Source organism: Andrena cerasifolii, chromosome 14, assembly GCF_050908995.1.
Source record: "Andrena cerasifolii isolate SP2316 chromosome 14, iyAndCera1_principal, whole genome shotgun sequence".
Lineage (NCBI taxonomy): Eukaryota > Metazoa > Arthropoda > Insecta > Hymenoptera > Andrenidae > Andrena > Andrena cerasifolii.
This window is the reverse complement of record NC_135131.1, coordinates 561,244-577,879: the sequence shown is the minus strand read 5'-3', so window position 1 is coordinate 577,879 and position 16,636 is coordinate 561,244. Positions and strand designations below refer to the sequence as shown.

Genomic DNA, 16,636 nt, shown 5'->3' with positions numbered 1-16,636 from the left:
AGCTCGAACACATTTTCCTCGGAGACCACTACATACTCACCGTCATCGATGTGCTGAGCAAGTATGCATGAGCGGTACCGCTCAAGACTAAAAATGGCGCTGAGGTGACTAAACCGTTTGCAAAGATATTTAGAGATTGATATCCGAAAAATTTGCAAACCGATCATGGAAAAGAATTTTACAACGCCGATGTGCAGAAACTCTTGACAAAGCATGACATTAATCATTATTCGACGTATTCCATTATGAAGGCTTCCGCCGTAGAACGTTTCAATGGAACTTTGAAGAACAATATGCGGAAAATGTTTACGCTCAATGGAACCTATAGATGGACCGATACGCTACCGCATCTACTTGCAGAGTATAATGCACGAAAACATAAAACCATCGGAATGCGTCCTTGCGATGTTACCCCAGTAATCGCCGATAAGCTACTAGCTACCTTATACAACAACATAACAATCACTGCTTCAGCGAGATTCGAGTTGGGCGAGTTTGTGCGCGTGAGGAAATTTAAAACCATCTTCGATAAAGTCTATACACCAAATTGGATAACAGAGGTGTTCAAGATAGCCAAAGTACAAGCAACTAATGCCGCAACGTATCTGCTTCTCGATTCCTGTGGAAAACTTGTTGCCGGAGGATTCTATGAACACGAGCTGCAACGCGTTACAGATCCTGTTGTGTATCTGGTGGATAAAGTGTTGCGTAGGAAGGGGGATAAGGTATACGTCAAGTGGCTTGGATTTGATAAATCACGCAATTCATGGATAAATAAAAATAATCTATTCAATAAAATAGATACATAGTTCAATAAATACAATTTTATGTTATACATATATGTGCAATTTTATTTCATATAATAATTTCATTATTCGCAAGGGTATTTTATAATATCGGGTACGATATACCGCTTGTCGTCCTACGGACTTAGAGCGATTTTCGATTCCGAAATGGTGTTAAGGATTCGAAAGGCCACAGGGTTTATCATGCGAACGTGGTCTCTTTGCTATTTTTGAGCTTAAGAATTTCATTAGCACGATTATTGTGACTGTTAAACATCTGGTATAATAAATAGGGAAAACTTCAAATCCCAGTTATGACGGGTACCCTTGGAGCCTCTCCTGGCGCTCAATAGCGATTGACATATCATAAACCCCCTGGACAGGCCGCGCACGTGAGGGTCGTGTCTTCCGCGGGACCTTGGGGTCTGTCTCGGGGTCTCGGTAGAATTTCTCCCCACTGCAGTTTGTTTATGCGGAAAGGTGGGCGGAGTGTGGACAATTTTCGGGAAACCGCCCAACGCGCCATATTTCAAAACTGATTAGTGTACGAACATTTCCACCCTGATCGGACCTCCGTAGTAGAGGTTGGTGGTGGGACAAACCGAGGTCTCGTTAGAGGGTTCGCGGAGGAGAAAGATCAGAACTCAACTGAGAAACGTTGTTACGCTATGCGCCAGGCTGGCGCCAAAAGACAGGGATCATCCCGAACCTGTGACAAAAGGCCATCGCATAACTTCTTGTTAACCGATAGATCCTATACTCCAAGTCATTTTAGAAGGAACCTGCCGACCGACGAGTTTAGACCGGTTCTGCGCATGTTGGCGCCCTTTGGCTATGCCACCACCAATGGTCTTTCGGCTGCGCGTCCGTTCTGCGCCGAAAGCATTGGCGTGGCGCCACTTTCGTATATACCGCGTGTTTCGACTTTTTGTCGGATTTGATTGTCTCTTTTTTATTGCAAATGTCGGTTCAAGAATATGTGACAAAAAATGTGCGACAGATATAATATTACGCAAAATGGAATCAACTTCGCGGTTCCCCATCCAGAAAAATAAAAAAGGAAAGGTAAGCAACTGAAATATTATAAGTAACTGAAATATTATATGTAACTGAAGTATTATAAGCAACTGAAATATTATAAGGATAAATATTAACCTGAAAGGCCTGAAAAATGTATACTTTAATTTAATGGGAAACGTTTCTTTTACAGATAGTTCACTCTGGACAAAGAAAGATTATTATCAATATTTACAATGACAAGAAAGCTCAATTTCCGGAGATGAAATACAAAGAAATAATAAAATTAGTGGGAAATACTTGCGGTATGGGATATCGTACCGTCGTCGAAACTTTAAAAGAATTTAAAACGACGGGGACCGTGACTTCACCTTCGAAGAAACGGGTAAGGCCCGATATAATGCAGAAGATGTCGGAAGACGAAATTAGAGCAATAAGGAAGCATGTGCACGCCTTTTGGGAACGAAGAGAACTACCGACAGTTCCGAGAGTTTTGGCGGCGATCCAAAGAGACGAAAATTTACCAATTTTATCGCAGAGTACGTTACAACGCCTCTTGAAGAAAATGAACTTCAAGTACGTACAAAGACAACGCAATAGTGCCCTTATCGAGCGGGAAGATATAATTCGTTGGCGCCGAACGTTCATGACCAAAATTCGAGAATTCAGAACAGCGGGAAGGCCCATTTATTATTTGGACGAGACATGGGTAAATGCAGGCGACACACAGCAGCGAGTGTGGGTGGACAACACCATAGCTTCTGCATCGAACGCCAGAGAAAGGGGCCTGACGATTGGCCTATCTACTCCAACTGCGAAGGGAAAACGCCTCATCGTACTCCATATTGGATCGGAGGATGGTTTTGTCGAAAATGGCTTGCTGTGTTTTGAATCGAAGACCAAGAGCGCTGATTACCACGATGAGATGAATGCGGCACACTTTTTCGAGTGGTCTAAGCACATTGTACCATATTTAAAACCAAACGCCGTTATTGTGATGGATAACGCGCCGTACCACTCTGCGAAACAGGAGCGCTGTCCCGTAACGAGCTGGAGAAAAACGCAGATAAGAGAGTGGCTTACCAGCAAGGGAATACGAATGCCAGATAACGCACTGAAGTGGCAGTTATTGGACGAGGTTCGCAGAATTAAGCCCAATTACGATAAATATGTGATCGATGAATTCGCAAAGACAACGGGGAGAACTATTCTCCGACTACCGCCTTACCATTGCGACTTGAATCCAATTGAGCTCGCGTGGGCGGTAGTAAAAGACCACTGTGACTAATATAGCTCCACGCGCTACCGTAAACACTAACACTAGACCCCCCCGTTATACATTTCAAATTTCTGCTACAGCATCCCGAAATTCGAGCGTGAGCTCGCTCAAGACTTCGGCAAGACCTTTAGCATCAAATACTTGGGCAATAAAATTAGACTACAATTTGATAACACCGATTCTTTTATTAAATTCAAAGAGGCGCTGAACAACAATAAAGTTCCCTACTTCACCTTTTCACTCAACGCGGAGCGTATGCTCACCATGGTCCTTAAGGGCCTACCCGAGATTCCTGTTGAGGAAGTTTTAACTGAGCTTAAACATAAGGGGCTTCATCCCGCTTCCTGCTCAATTCTCAGCCCTAGAGGTCGTAATGGCCCTTCCAATTACGCCCTGTACAGGGTGTCATTCCCGATGGGTATCACCCCCAGCACTGTTACAAAAGTTAACACGGTCTTTAGCACTCGCAACTATTGGGAGAAATTTCTCTCTAAAAGAAATTACACCCAATGTTATAGATGTCAGGCCTTCGGTCATTCCGCTTCAAACTGCAGATTGACTCCTAAATGTGTTAAGTGCGCAGGCGCTCACCACTCTTCTGATTGTCAGAAAACTCGGGACTCCCCTTCCACCTGTATTAACTGTTCGGGTCCGCACAGAGCCAAATATAGTGAATGTCCTTCTCTACTAAAATTTCTAGATAAGCGTAAAAACAAGCCTACTACTTTTAACGGGTTACTAATTAATAACACCCTAAAAACTAAAGCCGATCTCCCACCCTGTCATCCCCCATCCTCAGTCCTCGTTCCCTTCCCCCTTCCCTTCCTACTCCGATACCGTCACCGGGTTTCATAGATTCCCCACCACTTCCTCCTTTCCTCTCCCAGCGACCCATGGGGAGTCAGCTGGTCCGCGCTGTGACAGTGGGTCCCCATTTAACGTTTAATCCATGTACGATTTAATGGCTGCTTTTAAAGAACTTTACTCCATCGTCAACGTTGAACACATACTTTCACTTACTCGATCTCTAATCGAGAATCTCAGACCCTGCCGCACCCTGGCCGAGAAATTTCAAGTCTTTTTTACAGTAATGAGCAAAATTGGACACTATCGATGTCGCTCCCTAAAATATTGCTGTGGAATGCTGGTTCGCTTCCTCGGAAGCGTAACGAGTTGATCCTCGCGTTGGCCGGGCTGCGTGCCGGCATTATCCTGGTCACCGAGACCTGGCTTTCTCCCACGGATGTGTTTTCCCTCCCGGGCTACTCGATGGTTCGCGCGGATCGCCCCACTAGGGGTGGAGGCGTTGCAATTTTTATACATAATACAATTAGGTACACCAGTCTGCCGTCCACTGATTTGCGTCGTGCGAGGCGTGTTTCATTAGGCTTGCGTCCCCTTGGATTACGATTGGTGCCTTTTACGCACCCCCCACGGCTATCAAGGATTCGGGTGTTTTTGACTCCCTTACTCGAATGGGATCTCCTTTTCTGGTTGGAGGTGACTGGAACGCCAGACACAGCTTCTGGAATAATTCCTCTTCCAACAAGGCTGGCCGGGTACTGTACGATCACTACTGTAAAAATCCTTACCGCATCATACATCCGGACACTTTCACCTGCTACATCGGATCCGTTCGTCCGTCTACCATAGACTTCTTCATTACGGACTTCCACTCCAACTTCAACTGCAATACCACGAACGACTTCGATACGGTGCACCGCCCCGTCATTATATCCGCAACTCACAGTTTCGCCTTTCCCGGTATTGACTCCACTATTGATTGGGAGACCTTCAAAACACACACTCACCGTCACCGTATCAAGAACACTCTTCCATCCACCATGGATATTGACGATGCGATTAAGAAGCTTATCTCTTTCCTACACGCTTGTCGCCGGAAAGCCACTGTTGTTTCTACGACGACAATCAAGGAGGCTCACCTCCTCACCGATTCTACACTCTCCTCGCTCATCCGGCACCGCCGAGTCTTACGTCGTAATTGTCAACGCTACGGCACACACTTTATGACTCCGGCGATCCGTGATCTGATGGCAACCATTCGCAAACGGATATCTCACCTTCGCATTCTCCACTGGGACCGCACCCTCAGATCGTTAGGAAAATTACCACCACAAAAACATCTAGGACGCTGCCTCCTCTCCGCGAAGGACAGGACATTATTACCTCTGACATTGGCAAGGCGGACCTACTGATCTCTACCTTTATAAGCACATACGATAGTGCGGCACAGCTACCTTCCCCGAACGCTGCCTTGATCGCCAGATATATTTCCACACTGAACGATGCACCTGCCGAGGGTATATCTGGCGTCCCACTCACTCCTGAACAAATTTTTAATTTTATTAAAAGCATGGCCCTTAGGAAGGCCCCCGGGGGTGACGGCATCTCGGTGCCTATGCTGAAACACTCCTCGCGCAAAATCTTACTTCAATTGTATTATATCTTTAGATCCTCGGTCTCTCTGGGCTATTTTCCCACGGCTTAAAAACCCGGTAAACCGCGCGAGCTGCCCAGTAGCTACCGGCCAATAAGCCTTTGCCAATTTTCGGCAAACTGCTTGAAAAATGCATCCACGCGCATCTGAACCAATTTCTGTTAAACAATAATGTCATTATTGACTAGCAGTTCGGCTTTCGCGAGGGTCACTCCACTATTCAACAAACCATACGCATTTCTCGGCACATTACTCACCAATTAAACACCAATCGCAGCACCGCTATGGTTCTTCTTGACTTATCCAGGGCGTTCAACTCAGTTTGGTACGACGCCCTGATATACAAGCTCAGTCTGGCTGGTTTCTCGACGGGCTTCATTAAACTTATAGCGTCTTATCTTACGGGCCGTTAGATGTACGTCTCATACTTGGGTACTAATTCCAACACCCATCGTGTGCTGCCTGGAGTGCCGCAAGGCTGTATTCTCGGCCCTTCGCTTTTTAATATTTATATTAATGACTTACCTAAGCGAGCCGAATGTGAGCTCGCCCTTTACGCGGACGATACCGCGTTATTCACTTCTTCATGGCACCTTTCTCCCATGGTACACCGACTCCAGACCTATCTAGACCACGTCCTACTGTTCTTTTTTGCCTGGAAGCTACAGATTAACCCGGATAAAACCGAGGCGATTATTTTCTCCATCCGCACCTCTGTTCTTTCGGCTGTGGACAATCATAAATTGTGCATTGGTAACCATACTATCCCCTGGAGTAAACAGGTCAGATACATGGGAGTTTTATTGCAACAAAAAATGTCCTGGAACGCTGCCATCTCCGACCGTATTGACAAGGCCCTTAAAGTCACTGGTTTTTTATATCCGCACATCAGCCATAGGTCTCCACTCAATCTGCGTTTACAAATCGGTATCTACAAAACCTGCATTCGCCTGGTACTCACCTACGGCGCCCAAGTTTGGTGGAACACCACTAAAACCAACCGAACTAAGCTACAACGCCTTCAAAACAAAATTCTAAAAATTATCACCGGTTCTCCCACACTCTACTCCACTGGGGCTTTGCACTCCGATAATGACGTTCCACGTATCCATGAATTCACTCTAAGTATTATAGATAACTATCAGGTCTCTGACCACATCAATCCGCTGGTCCGCCGCACTGCTCCTTTCGATATTAAAAAAATACCTTATAGGGTTAAAATCCCTTTCCCCCTTTCCTGGTAGCCCGATCTTGTTCGTTCCGTGTTTCTATAAATTTCATAATAGCGTAAGCCTCTTAGCGTTCATCTCTCTGATTCCCTTTGTAGCCTCACTAAACGCTCTCCCGCGTGCCACTTGATATTTCTTCTCTTTTCGTGTGTTTTCCGTCTTGTGTTGTCCTGTGCCGTCCCTTAATTATGTTTTTTTTTTACAAATATCTACTGCTACCTATAACCACGCCTTGCGGTTTTTTGCAATTTTTCCGCAATATCCACTGACTTTGTGCTCAATTTACACGACAATCGGTAATACCACTCATACCACTTGGCCGGTAACTGGGCTCATAGGCCAGAGGGACGGCCCTCAGGGTGTGGAATACTCCCACCCCCACTGAGACGAAAGGAAAAAAAAACGACGTCAGGGACTCCAGTACAGATCACTGACCTAAACACTTGTTAACGCGTAACCTTAAGCACGGTTTTCATTCTCGTAATAAAAGTCTATCTACAACAAACTCTAAAGTTACTGAGAAAGCACAAGTGTCTTCTCTACATCGTAACAACAAATTTCTGGTGGCAGCGGTGGGATAGACTACGATCGTCGAGGCGATCCACGAGAAGAAAATTCGGTCTGAGGATCCGTGCATTTGGGACGCACCAAGATCATCGAGGTGATCGACAGAAGACACAAAACATCAACGAGGAATCAATGCGAGTACATCTTCTAGTTACCCTTGTAAGTAACAACATAAACTGTATCAGAATGTCCTTCTCCACGTATCGCGAGCCAAGAAATAATACCTCGACGGACGAGTCTGGTAGTGAGCATGAGTTCAAAACTAATCAACCGGGTGAAAGTACCGAACTCGGTAATGAACGCGAGCTCGACCAACCGGGTACAAGTGCCGCGCCCGCGCCAAGAATTGCATCTGCAGCAGGAACTTCTGATAGGGCTAACCATGTTAGTAGAGACACTACTAGGGAAATTAAAAATATTCGTCAGAGCCTCGAGTTAGTTACTACGTTTGACGGCAAAAACATTTCCGTCGAAACCTTTATTGGAGAAATCAAGAGTCTATTCGAAACCACCGCACCAGCGGATGATATCTACGTACGGCTTCTCCTAACCCAAAAAATAATAGACGATGCTCGTAGAGCAATAGATGGTAGCATTCCTACAACAATCGATTCATTATGCCGAATCTTAAGACAAGAATTCGGAAGTATTAAAAGTTACGAATTAGCGGTGCAGAAACGAATGTCAATCAGGCAAGGTCGGGATCCCGTGCTCGACTACGTAAAGCGATTCACTGAATGCCAGCGCGAAGGTCGCCGGGCTGTACTTGACGACCCTCTTCATTCAGCGGTATATAAAGAAGCAATACAGAGTAACGAAGATAGATTAGCATGCACACAATTCCTCCGTGAATTAAACGGAAATACCCGTGTTCTAAGCACTGCCATGAAGCCTTCAACACTACGCGAAGCTGCCGACTTCGCTATTCAGTTCGATCAGGAAGAATCTGTAGGGCAACAAATAAATCGCGACTTCACTCCGCATCGCGATCGCGAACATCAGGACCCCAGGCACGCATACGATAGGAACCAACGAGGTCTCCTTGCTCAACGTGGGTCTACGACTAGGGCGCAGCACGGTAGAGAAGAATCGCGGTCCTCTTTACGGTGCTACAACTGCAACGGACCTCATTATGCAAGCGAGTGTCCTGAACGCAGGGACCAGAGAAGACGCGATGAACCACGTTCCGCACTGCGATGTTACACTTGCAACGGGCCTCACTGCGCAAATGAATGTCCTGAACATAGGGATTTAAGAAGACGCGACGACCCGCGTGAAAATCGCCGCAATGAAATAAATTTTCAAGACAACAGCCTCGATACCCGACACCAGGCATACACTGCCAGAGAATCAGCCGAACTAGCCACGTTAACGGTTAAAACACCTAGTGGACCTCGCGAATTCTTGCTTGACACCGGAGCCTCAATTAATCTCATTTCTGAAGAAGCTGCACTGGGGTGCCCGCTAAAACACAAAACTTGCAAGTATTCAACATCCAACGGAAGCGAAGGGGAGTCCAAATTTTGCATCGCCCTACACGGATACGAGTTCAACGTAATAAAAACGGGGACCCTCGGCCAATACGATGGATTGATCGGTATGGCCATGATGAGATTGGAGCGTATCAAGCTCGACATGGAAAAACAAGAGATCATTTTCATGGCACGAACCGAATCGCCAAGCAGTTGCCAAGCGAGAGAAGCACTTTTACGCGAGAATACGAGGTTAGGATACGTCAACGAAAAAGACGCGGCCGAGTTATGGGACATTATTCGACTTTATCCGGATATATTTGTTCTCCCCGGTGACCAGCTCCCCGAAACGGATATTGCGGAACATCCGATAAATACAAGCAACGACAGACCGGTTAACGTGAAATAATTTCGGTATCCTGTTGTACACAAGCCAGGAGTTAAAAAACAGGTTACAGAGATGTTGGAAAACGGTGTAATCCAACCCAGCAAATCTCCCTACAATTCTCCCCTATGGGTAGTATCTAAAAAAATGGATGCATCGGGAGTAAAGAAATGGCGCATTGTGATAGATTTCAGGGAATTAAATCTCAAGACACCACTGGATAATTATCCCCTCCCACACATGGAAGAAATTCTGGATTCTTTGGGGCAGGCTCTCTATTTTTCCGCATTCGACCTGGCAAGCGGGTTTCATCAAATTCCTCTTCATAAGCCACATCGCGAAAAGACCGCCTTCTCCACGGCCGATGGACACTTCGAACTTTGTAGGATGCCCTTCGGGTTAAAAAATGCTCCAGCAACATTTTAGCGGACCATAGATAACGCCTTGACTGGTATTATAGCGACCGTATGCTTCGTTTATCTAGACGACATAGTTGTCTTTGGTAAAACCTTGGAGGAGCATAACCATAAAATTTGCTAGATCTTCGATAGATTGCGCGACAAGAACCTCAAGTTGCAGCCCAACAAGTGCGAGTATTTGAAGCCGGAGCTTGGATATCTGGGACACATCATCACGAAAGAAGGTGTAAAACCTAATCCTGAAAAACTCAGAGCAGTGGATGAGTTCCCGGAACCTAAGAACGAGAAACAGGTGAAGCAGTTCCTGGGACTGGCAGGATACTACAGGAGGTTTATCAACGATTTCAGCCGAAAAGCAGTCCCTCTCAACCGGCTATTGAATAAAGGACCCCCCTTTGAATTTGGGGTGGACCAACGAGATGCTCTCCAAACCCTGAAACTAGATTTAAAGAATTCTTGCGTACTATAGTTTCCAGATTTTACAAAACCCTTCGTCTTAACTACTGACGCCAGCAACGCAGCAATTGGCGGCGTTTTGGAACAGGAGAATGAAGGAGGCTCGCTGAGGCCAGTCTCTTTCGCAAGCAGGAGCCTAAACCCGGCGTAGAAACACTATTCGACGACTGAGAAAGAGTTGCTTGCCATCGTCTGGAACCTAAAACATTACAGACCTTATCTATTGGGGAAGGAATTTGTAATCCAAACCGATCATCAACCGCTGACGTGGTTAATGAACGTGAAAGATCCTTCGTCGAGACTTCTGCGATGGAGAATTTCAATGGAGGAATACGACTACAAGATCCGTTACATAAAGGGTAAGCAGAACCTTGTGGCCGGCGCTTTGAGCCGTATCCCAGTGTGCTTTACCGAGGTACAACCACCAGGCTGGCGAAAGAATTTCGTATTCGTAAAGGAGGTCTCCGAAGATGCGCTTCCACTCCAATTCGAAATGAGTAATAGGAATCAACTAAGCAAGATGCGCGACGAAGATAACCTTCTACTGGTGGTAGCCGCATACGAAAAATTTGACAAAGTAACGTGTCAAACTTTCCTAACCGAGGTGTTGCAGGATCTGATATCCGAAGGTATCAACCGCATTTACATTAACCTGGCCAAGTTCGAGAACTTGTACGAAGGGGATAAGAAAGAACTGAAGATGATCTTGAGGGACATCTTCAACGACCCCGCAATTACCGTGGAGCTAGGAGCAGAGCTACTGAAGTAACCCGAAAACGGGGAAGAACGACGACAGATGTTACAACGATTTCACGAATCTTTAGAGTTTGGACACCAAGGAATAACCAAGACCCTGAAACTTCTCAGCAAACGTTATTACTGGCCCGAAATGCACCGGGAAGTGCACGACTACATAGCGAGCTGTGCAGAGTGTCAAAGATCACGGACACTGCTACCGAGTTCAACCGGAAGATAGCCTTGGACATCGTGGGACCACTCGAAACCACCGAACAAGGGCATTCGTACATCCTTACGTTCCACGACAACCTGACTAACTTCGTACAAGCCTACCCTATCAAGCAATCAACCGCTGACACCACTGTTCGAGTCCTCTCCGAAAAATATATCTCTCATTTCGGAATACCACACACGATATTGACAGATAATGGACAAAATCTTAATGGACTTTATCGCCGAATTGACGGAACAATTCTTTTCGATGTTTAAAATTCAGCACGTTACAGCCACCCCATTCAGGCCACAGTCCAATGGAAGTTTGGAACGAATGCATGCGAGCCTAACGGAATACCTCAGGGCAAATCGAACGACGGATCGGAACTGGGACGACTTGCTCCCATTTTTCGTCAACTGCTACAACGGCACGGAACACAGCAATACCGGGTTTTCACCCTATGAACTCGTCTTTGGGCGACAACCCACGGTACTCGATGACTTACTGGAAGACGGAAACGAATCCTACCACGATTATCTCCATCGTCTACGCCTGAGGATTAGAAAGGGTGAAGTAATAGCCTGAAAGGTGAACACGGATTACAAAAGAAAAGTCAAGGAGACCTTCGATAAGACCGCGAATCATCGAAATTATGAGATCGGGGACTACGTGTGGTTGCGTGCACACGAGAATAGGAAGATAAGCAACCCGCTGCATCCTAAATTTGAGGGGCCTTATGAAATTATCGATATTCTTAGCGATACCAACATAATGATTAGAAGGCCCAACAAACGTGAAATAGTACACATCAATAGAGTCAAATTCGCTAACTTTTCTTCTGTTACAGGATATCCAACATGGCAATTCAGGTTCGAACCTTATCTACATCGGAGTCACGATGGGTCACGATAAAATTCGGTCTAATGATATTGTCTGGTTGCGTATTGATGTATGGAATATAAAAATTTAAAATTTACAAATTGGCACTCTGCTTATGTAAACCATGTACATATTACTACGTAAATTGTTACAACACAAATAACGATTCAAGCAATCATAACACGATAACTCAGCGCGAGAGTTTGTTACAAGAAACGCCCTCGCCGCGACTCGTTGTCTTCTCGGCGGAGTCAGAGGTACGTCCACCAACCTACGCAACAGCTACAGCACCAACCACTTCTCAAACAACCCATAAGACGAAAGGAAGGACAAGACGACCGAAGCTGGGTGCCCCATCATACGACTTAAATTGAGGAGCACCAGTACTTCAGGGTTCGAGGACGAACTCCAATCTAGGCAGGGAGGTGTTCCCGAACCCGTGACAAAGGACCATCGCATAACTTCTCGTTAACCGATAGATCCCAGCGCTAGATCCTTCCGGACCTTCCCAATACATCTTGGCGGTAGATCTCCCAGGAGGATCTTCCCGCCAAATCTTCCCGCCAGATTTTCCCGCCTAAAACAAGGAAAGCGTCGTGCTCTCAAGGGGTATAAAACCCCTGGAGCTCCACCGACGTCAGGGACTCCAGTACGGACCACTGACCTAAACACTTGTTAACGCGTAACCTTAAGCACGGTTTTCATTCTCGTAATAAAAGTCTATCTACACCAAACTCTAAAGTTACTGAGAAAGCACGAGTGTCTTCTCTACATAGTAACAACGTCACAAAAAGGTTCTGGACTCTTGTCGGCTTTAGAAACGGCCATACATATACACATTTATACTTTGACTCTTGTCGACCATAGTAACGGTCAATTGTAATAAACGTTATTGTTTTAAAAATCAAGCGTGTTACTGAACCAGCATTCATCCACGTACCAATTACACTCAAAACAAATGGTATACACTTTGTGCAATTTCGACCGTATGCATGATTGTCTGCGGACTATTTCAATCTCTTTGTGCAAACACTGCGCGTAGTCGTCAAAAGTTATTGCCCTGGCTACGACATTACTCTTGACACCTTTCACCTTTTTCGTGTCTTTATTGCCGTCTACGCGTAGTGCATACATTTTCGCTCTAAGACTTATGAATTCGGTTATTATCGCACCGTTATTTTCGGACTTCATCAGCCCCGCAACCTTCTTATTTAAGCGTGACATATCATATGCATTGGTGGTAGTATAATCGGATGTGTCGAACCTATCGATATCATGTTTCATAGTTGTATAGATATCCTCGCATTGAATATGATAAATCAGACTATCGGTGTCTGTGTACATTATTTTACATTTTTGACCATGTAGGGGGGACATGTACTTGTGATGGAATTCGTACAAATAAATTTTTTATATGTCCAGAATGTACATACCCACATATATCGGTTTGTTGAATTTCACCTCGAGTTTTCGCAATTCGACAGCGATTAAATTTTCCGAAAAAAGCTTCTGCTTGGAAAAATGGATTCGCGATCATTGCCACCGCATCGCATTGCCCATCCCAATGTGTCAAAAGTTTTACGTCTGCATGATTTCGTACATTTTCCATAGTTTTACCGAATACCGCATTGTTCATCCATTTGTACAAATATTTTTCAAAGTCGTTTGTCGCGTTTGTTCTAAATCGTGTATTGAGTTCGATGTAATCGCGGAGCCAGGAGGTTTGAGCGAATTGCAGCAAGCGATGTATCTTTGTAATACGAAGACCGTGACGCATGCACTGTTGCAAGTTGCGATAGTGGATAACGCTGTTTATCGTATTGTAACGTTCGGCTCTCCGAAAACAACTGAAGCTAGTAGGTCCTCGAGAGGAGAGCGGCGTCCCCTCGAGTATAGGATAGGTGGGGGTTCGTTATTACAACTAAGGATTAAAATCCACGACTTAAACTTAACAATGACTTTATTTGACAATATTTATTCTAATAACAATTATTTAATATTGCTTACAGTCTACGATTATATATTCTGTTTTTGGGTTTTCTATAGTTTTTTATATTTATGCTAATTAATGCTACGTGAATATTTATTAAAGTATATGTATATATTGCAGAGTTCGGCCGCTACCGTTCCCGGAGCGAGCTCGATGACTCTTGGTAAGGTCTGTAGTAAGAACGGCCGCTACCGCCTCCGGAGCGAGCTCGTTTCTTTTGACAGAGTTTTTATTCTATGCTCTTCGAGACCTTGGTTTTACCAAGAACGTCGGTCGCTACCGTCTCCGGAGCGAGCTCGATGCCTTTGTGAAAGCGAGGTTCTATAACTTCAAAATACAAAGACCAAAAAGGAGCACCAGTAACTTTTATACACTGGAGATCCGCCGCTACCGTCTCCGGAGCGAGCTGAATCGCATTGGTTGAAACTTAAGCTCCCTCTAGGTTTAAGTATTCGTCAGTTAAGAGAGCGTATTCGAATCGTAGCCTTAAATGCCCTGAATGCTTTGGAATGCCCACGCTGCGCATCGTGCGCCTCCTTTTATACTCGAAATTTTTTACATTTTTTACTTTTTCGATTCGGTTAAAATTTCGGTCTATGATGTCCTTTCGAAAAAATGCATAAATTCCATTTTCTCTGCAACTCCCTGTATCTCCGTGATGGATAACCGGAACATCATTGTCTTAAGCTCATTTTAAAAGCGGAAAGTCTGCCGATTCGTTTGAGTTCCACCGGAACCCACTGCGATAATTTCTTACCTGTGGCCTTTAAGTTTGATGTTAACGATTTGGAAAAAGAAGGCTACAAAATGTGTCGCACTGTTGGTTGTCTCCGCGGAAGCGAGCGCTCTTGTTCGTATCCCCACCCGCTGACAAGTGACGGTAGCAGCCGAAAGCGAGCCGAGTTACGCCGACGGTACCGAAGGTTCCTGTGTGTGCACACACATACGACGCATACCTCCACGCGATATGCCATCGGTGGTGCCAATGCCGGCGATACGGCAGCCACGCGGTCGCTAAAGCCACCGCGGAACTTTTTCCGGGACGGTAATTTCAAACTTAAAGGTCACAGGTAAGAAATTATCGCAGCGGGTTCCGGCGGAATTCAAAAGAATCGACAGACTCTCCGCTTTAAAATGAGCTTAAGACAATGGTGTTTCGGTCATCCCTCTCGGAGATATAGCGAGTTGAAGAAAAATGGAATTTGTGCAATTTTTAAGCATATTTTCGAAAGGACATCGTACACCGAAATTTTAACCGAATCGAAGAAGTCAAAGATGCGTCTTAAAATGGAAAGACTGATCTTTCTATTGCTATTTTCATAAACGTTCTACGATGATTCCTTCGTTTGCTAGAAACAACTAAAGTAAAAAAAAAACGGTTTTTGGTTCAAATTTCAATAACTCCGCCAAACAATATTGCATAAGAAATTTATTACTCCTCTTTTACACACCGCTTTCGATTGGTGTAAATGGAATTTGTGTAAAAAATTTCATTCTCCCCGTGGAAATTCCGCAGGTTGTAGAAATTTTTTAAAATTGACCAAGGGCTCTTCATATCGTTAACATTGCTGAAAATCAATGCGGCTAAAATCTTAAAAAAACAGCTGAAAGTAGGGGTTTCACGCTTCCAAACTATATTTTCAAAATATCGATACGACTATTTTTGCCGAACTTATGACCATGTGAACTTGCCCCTATTTTGCGGGTTCCTAGAGGTGATCCTTTAATTAATGTGAGAAGTGTATATACTGTTAAAAAAAGAAATAGTAGGTACGTAAAAATACTATATTTCCGATACATCGAGAAAATTTTACAATTTATACTTATTTTTTTATTCTATAGCATCGTCAAAACTTTAATTTGGGGATTTAAACTTTAAACTTTTGAACGCGACTTGAAAAACAGTGTTGTTTATGATCTGTTTTTCAAAACGTATATAAAATAATTTCATAATTTCTCTCTATCCCCGCCACATCAGCTTTTACAGAGAGGATTTTTTTCTATAATGAACATGAAGTGGTGGAAAGAGAGAAACAGGGCCAGACTATCTCTCATAAAAAATAAGCTTCTCATATATATTATTTTGGACTTTCAATGCAATCAAACCTTTGACATATTTGTAAACACAATAAACTAATTAATAATGCAAATTGCACAAAAAATATACATTTTGAAAAATAAGATGTCGTTTTATTGTAGTTTTATTTTGTACCATTTTCCTTCGAAAAGTACTATATTTTTTCACAATGTACTATATTTTTTTATCACATCTACATACCTGTAAAGTGTTATATTTTCCCGAAAAAAGTTGACAACCCAACCCGAACTATGTACAGGGTGTTAAAAAAGTCATGGTCACTGCTTTCAGAGGTGAATCTACACCGGGGTGTGCATTTGAACGTGTCACGGTAGTTGAGTGTGACCCGCATATAGGACATGAATAGTGGATCGGTTAGAAGACCAATTTAGGACTAACTGTTTCACATTAGAAAGGAGTGCGTTGATAGTGTGGAAACAATTATAATAAACAGAGATAAGAAATGTTTATTGTGTGACGCTGGAATATTTAAAAGTATGTAATAAAGCATATATATTTGCCAGTAAATAATTTCAAATACCTACCTTGTGAATTATTCATTCTTCGAGCACCATTACCTGTCCAAAAGAATAGATTTATGCAAAAAAAAGCAGACATGACTCCACTTAAAAAACCGTACAACTACACTTCTTCAGTGCATAGTATATTTA

General features: G+C 44.1%; 1 protein-coding gene and 1 pseudogene across 1 annotated transcript; one reads left to right on the top strand and one right to left on the bottom strand.

The window, feature by feature from the left end:
• Positions 1 to 2,202: 2,202 nt before the first annotated feature.
• On the top strand, positions 2,203 to 3,090 carry LOC143376561 (uncharacterized). The gene has a single exon (XM_076827039.1). The coding sequence runs from the start codon at positions 2,203 to 2,205 to the stop codon at positions 3,088 to 3,090; it is 888 nt and encodes a 295-aa protein (XP_076683154.1).
• Positions 3,091 to 12,366: 9,276 nt separating this feature from the next.
• Positions 12,367 to 13,329, bottom strand: LOC143376560 (uncharacterized; annotated as a pseudogene).
• Positions 13,330 to 16,636: the final 3,307 nt, after the last annotated feature.

What these genes read in the sequence shown, in the direction of transcription:
- LOC143376561 (XM_076827039.1), top strand. Translation starts at nt 2,203, where the DNA reads ATGCAGAAGATGTCGGAAGACGAAATTAGAGCAATAAGGAAGCATGTG.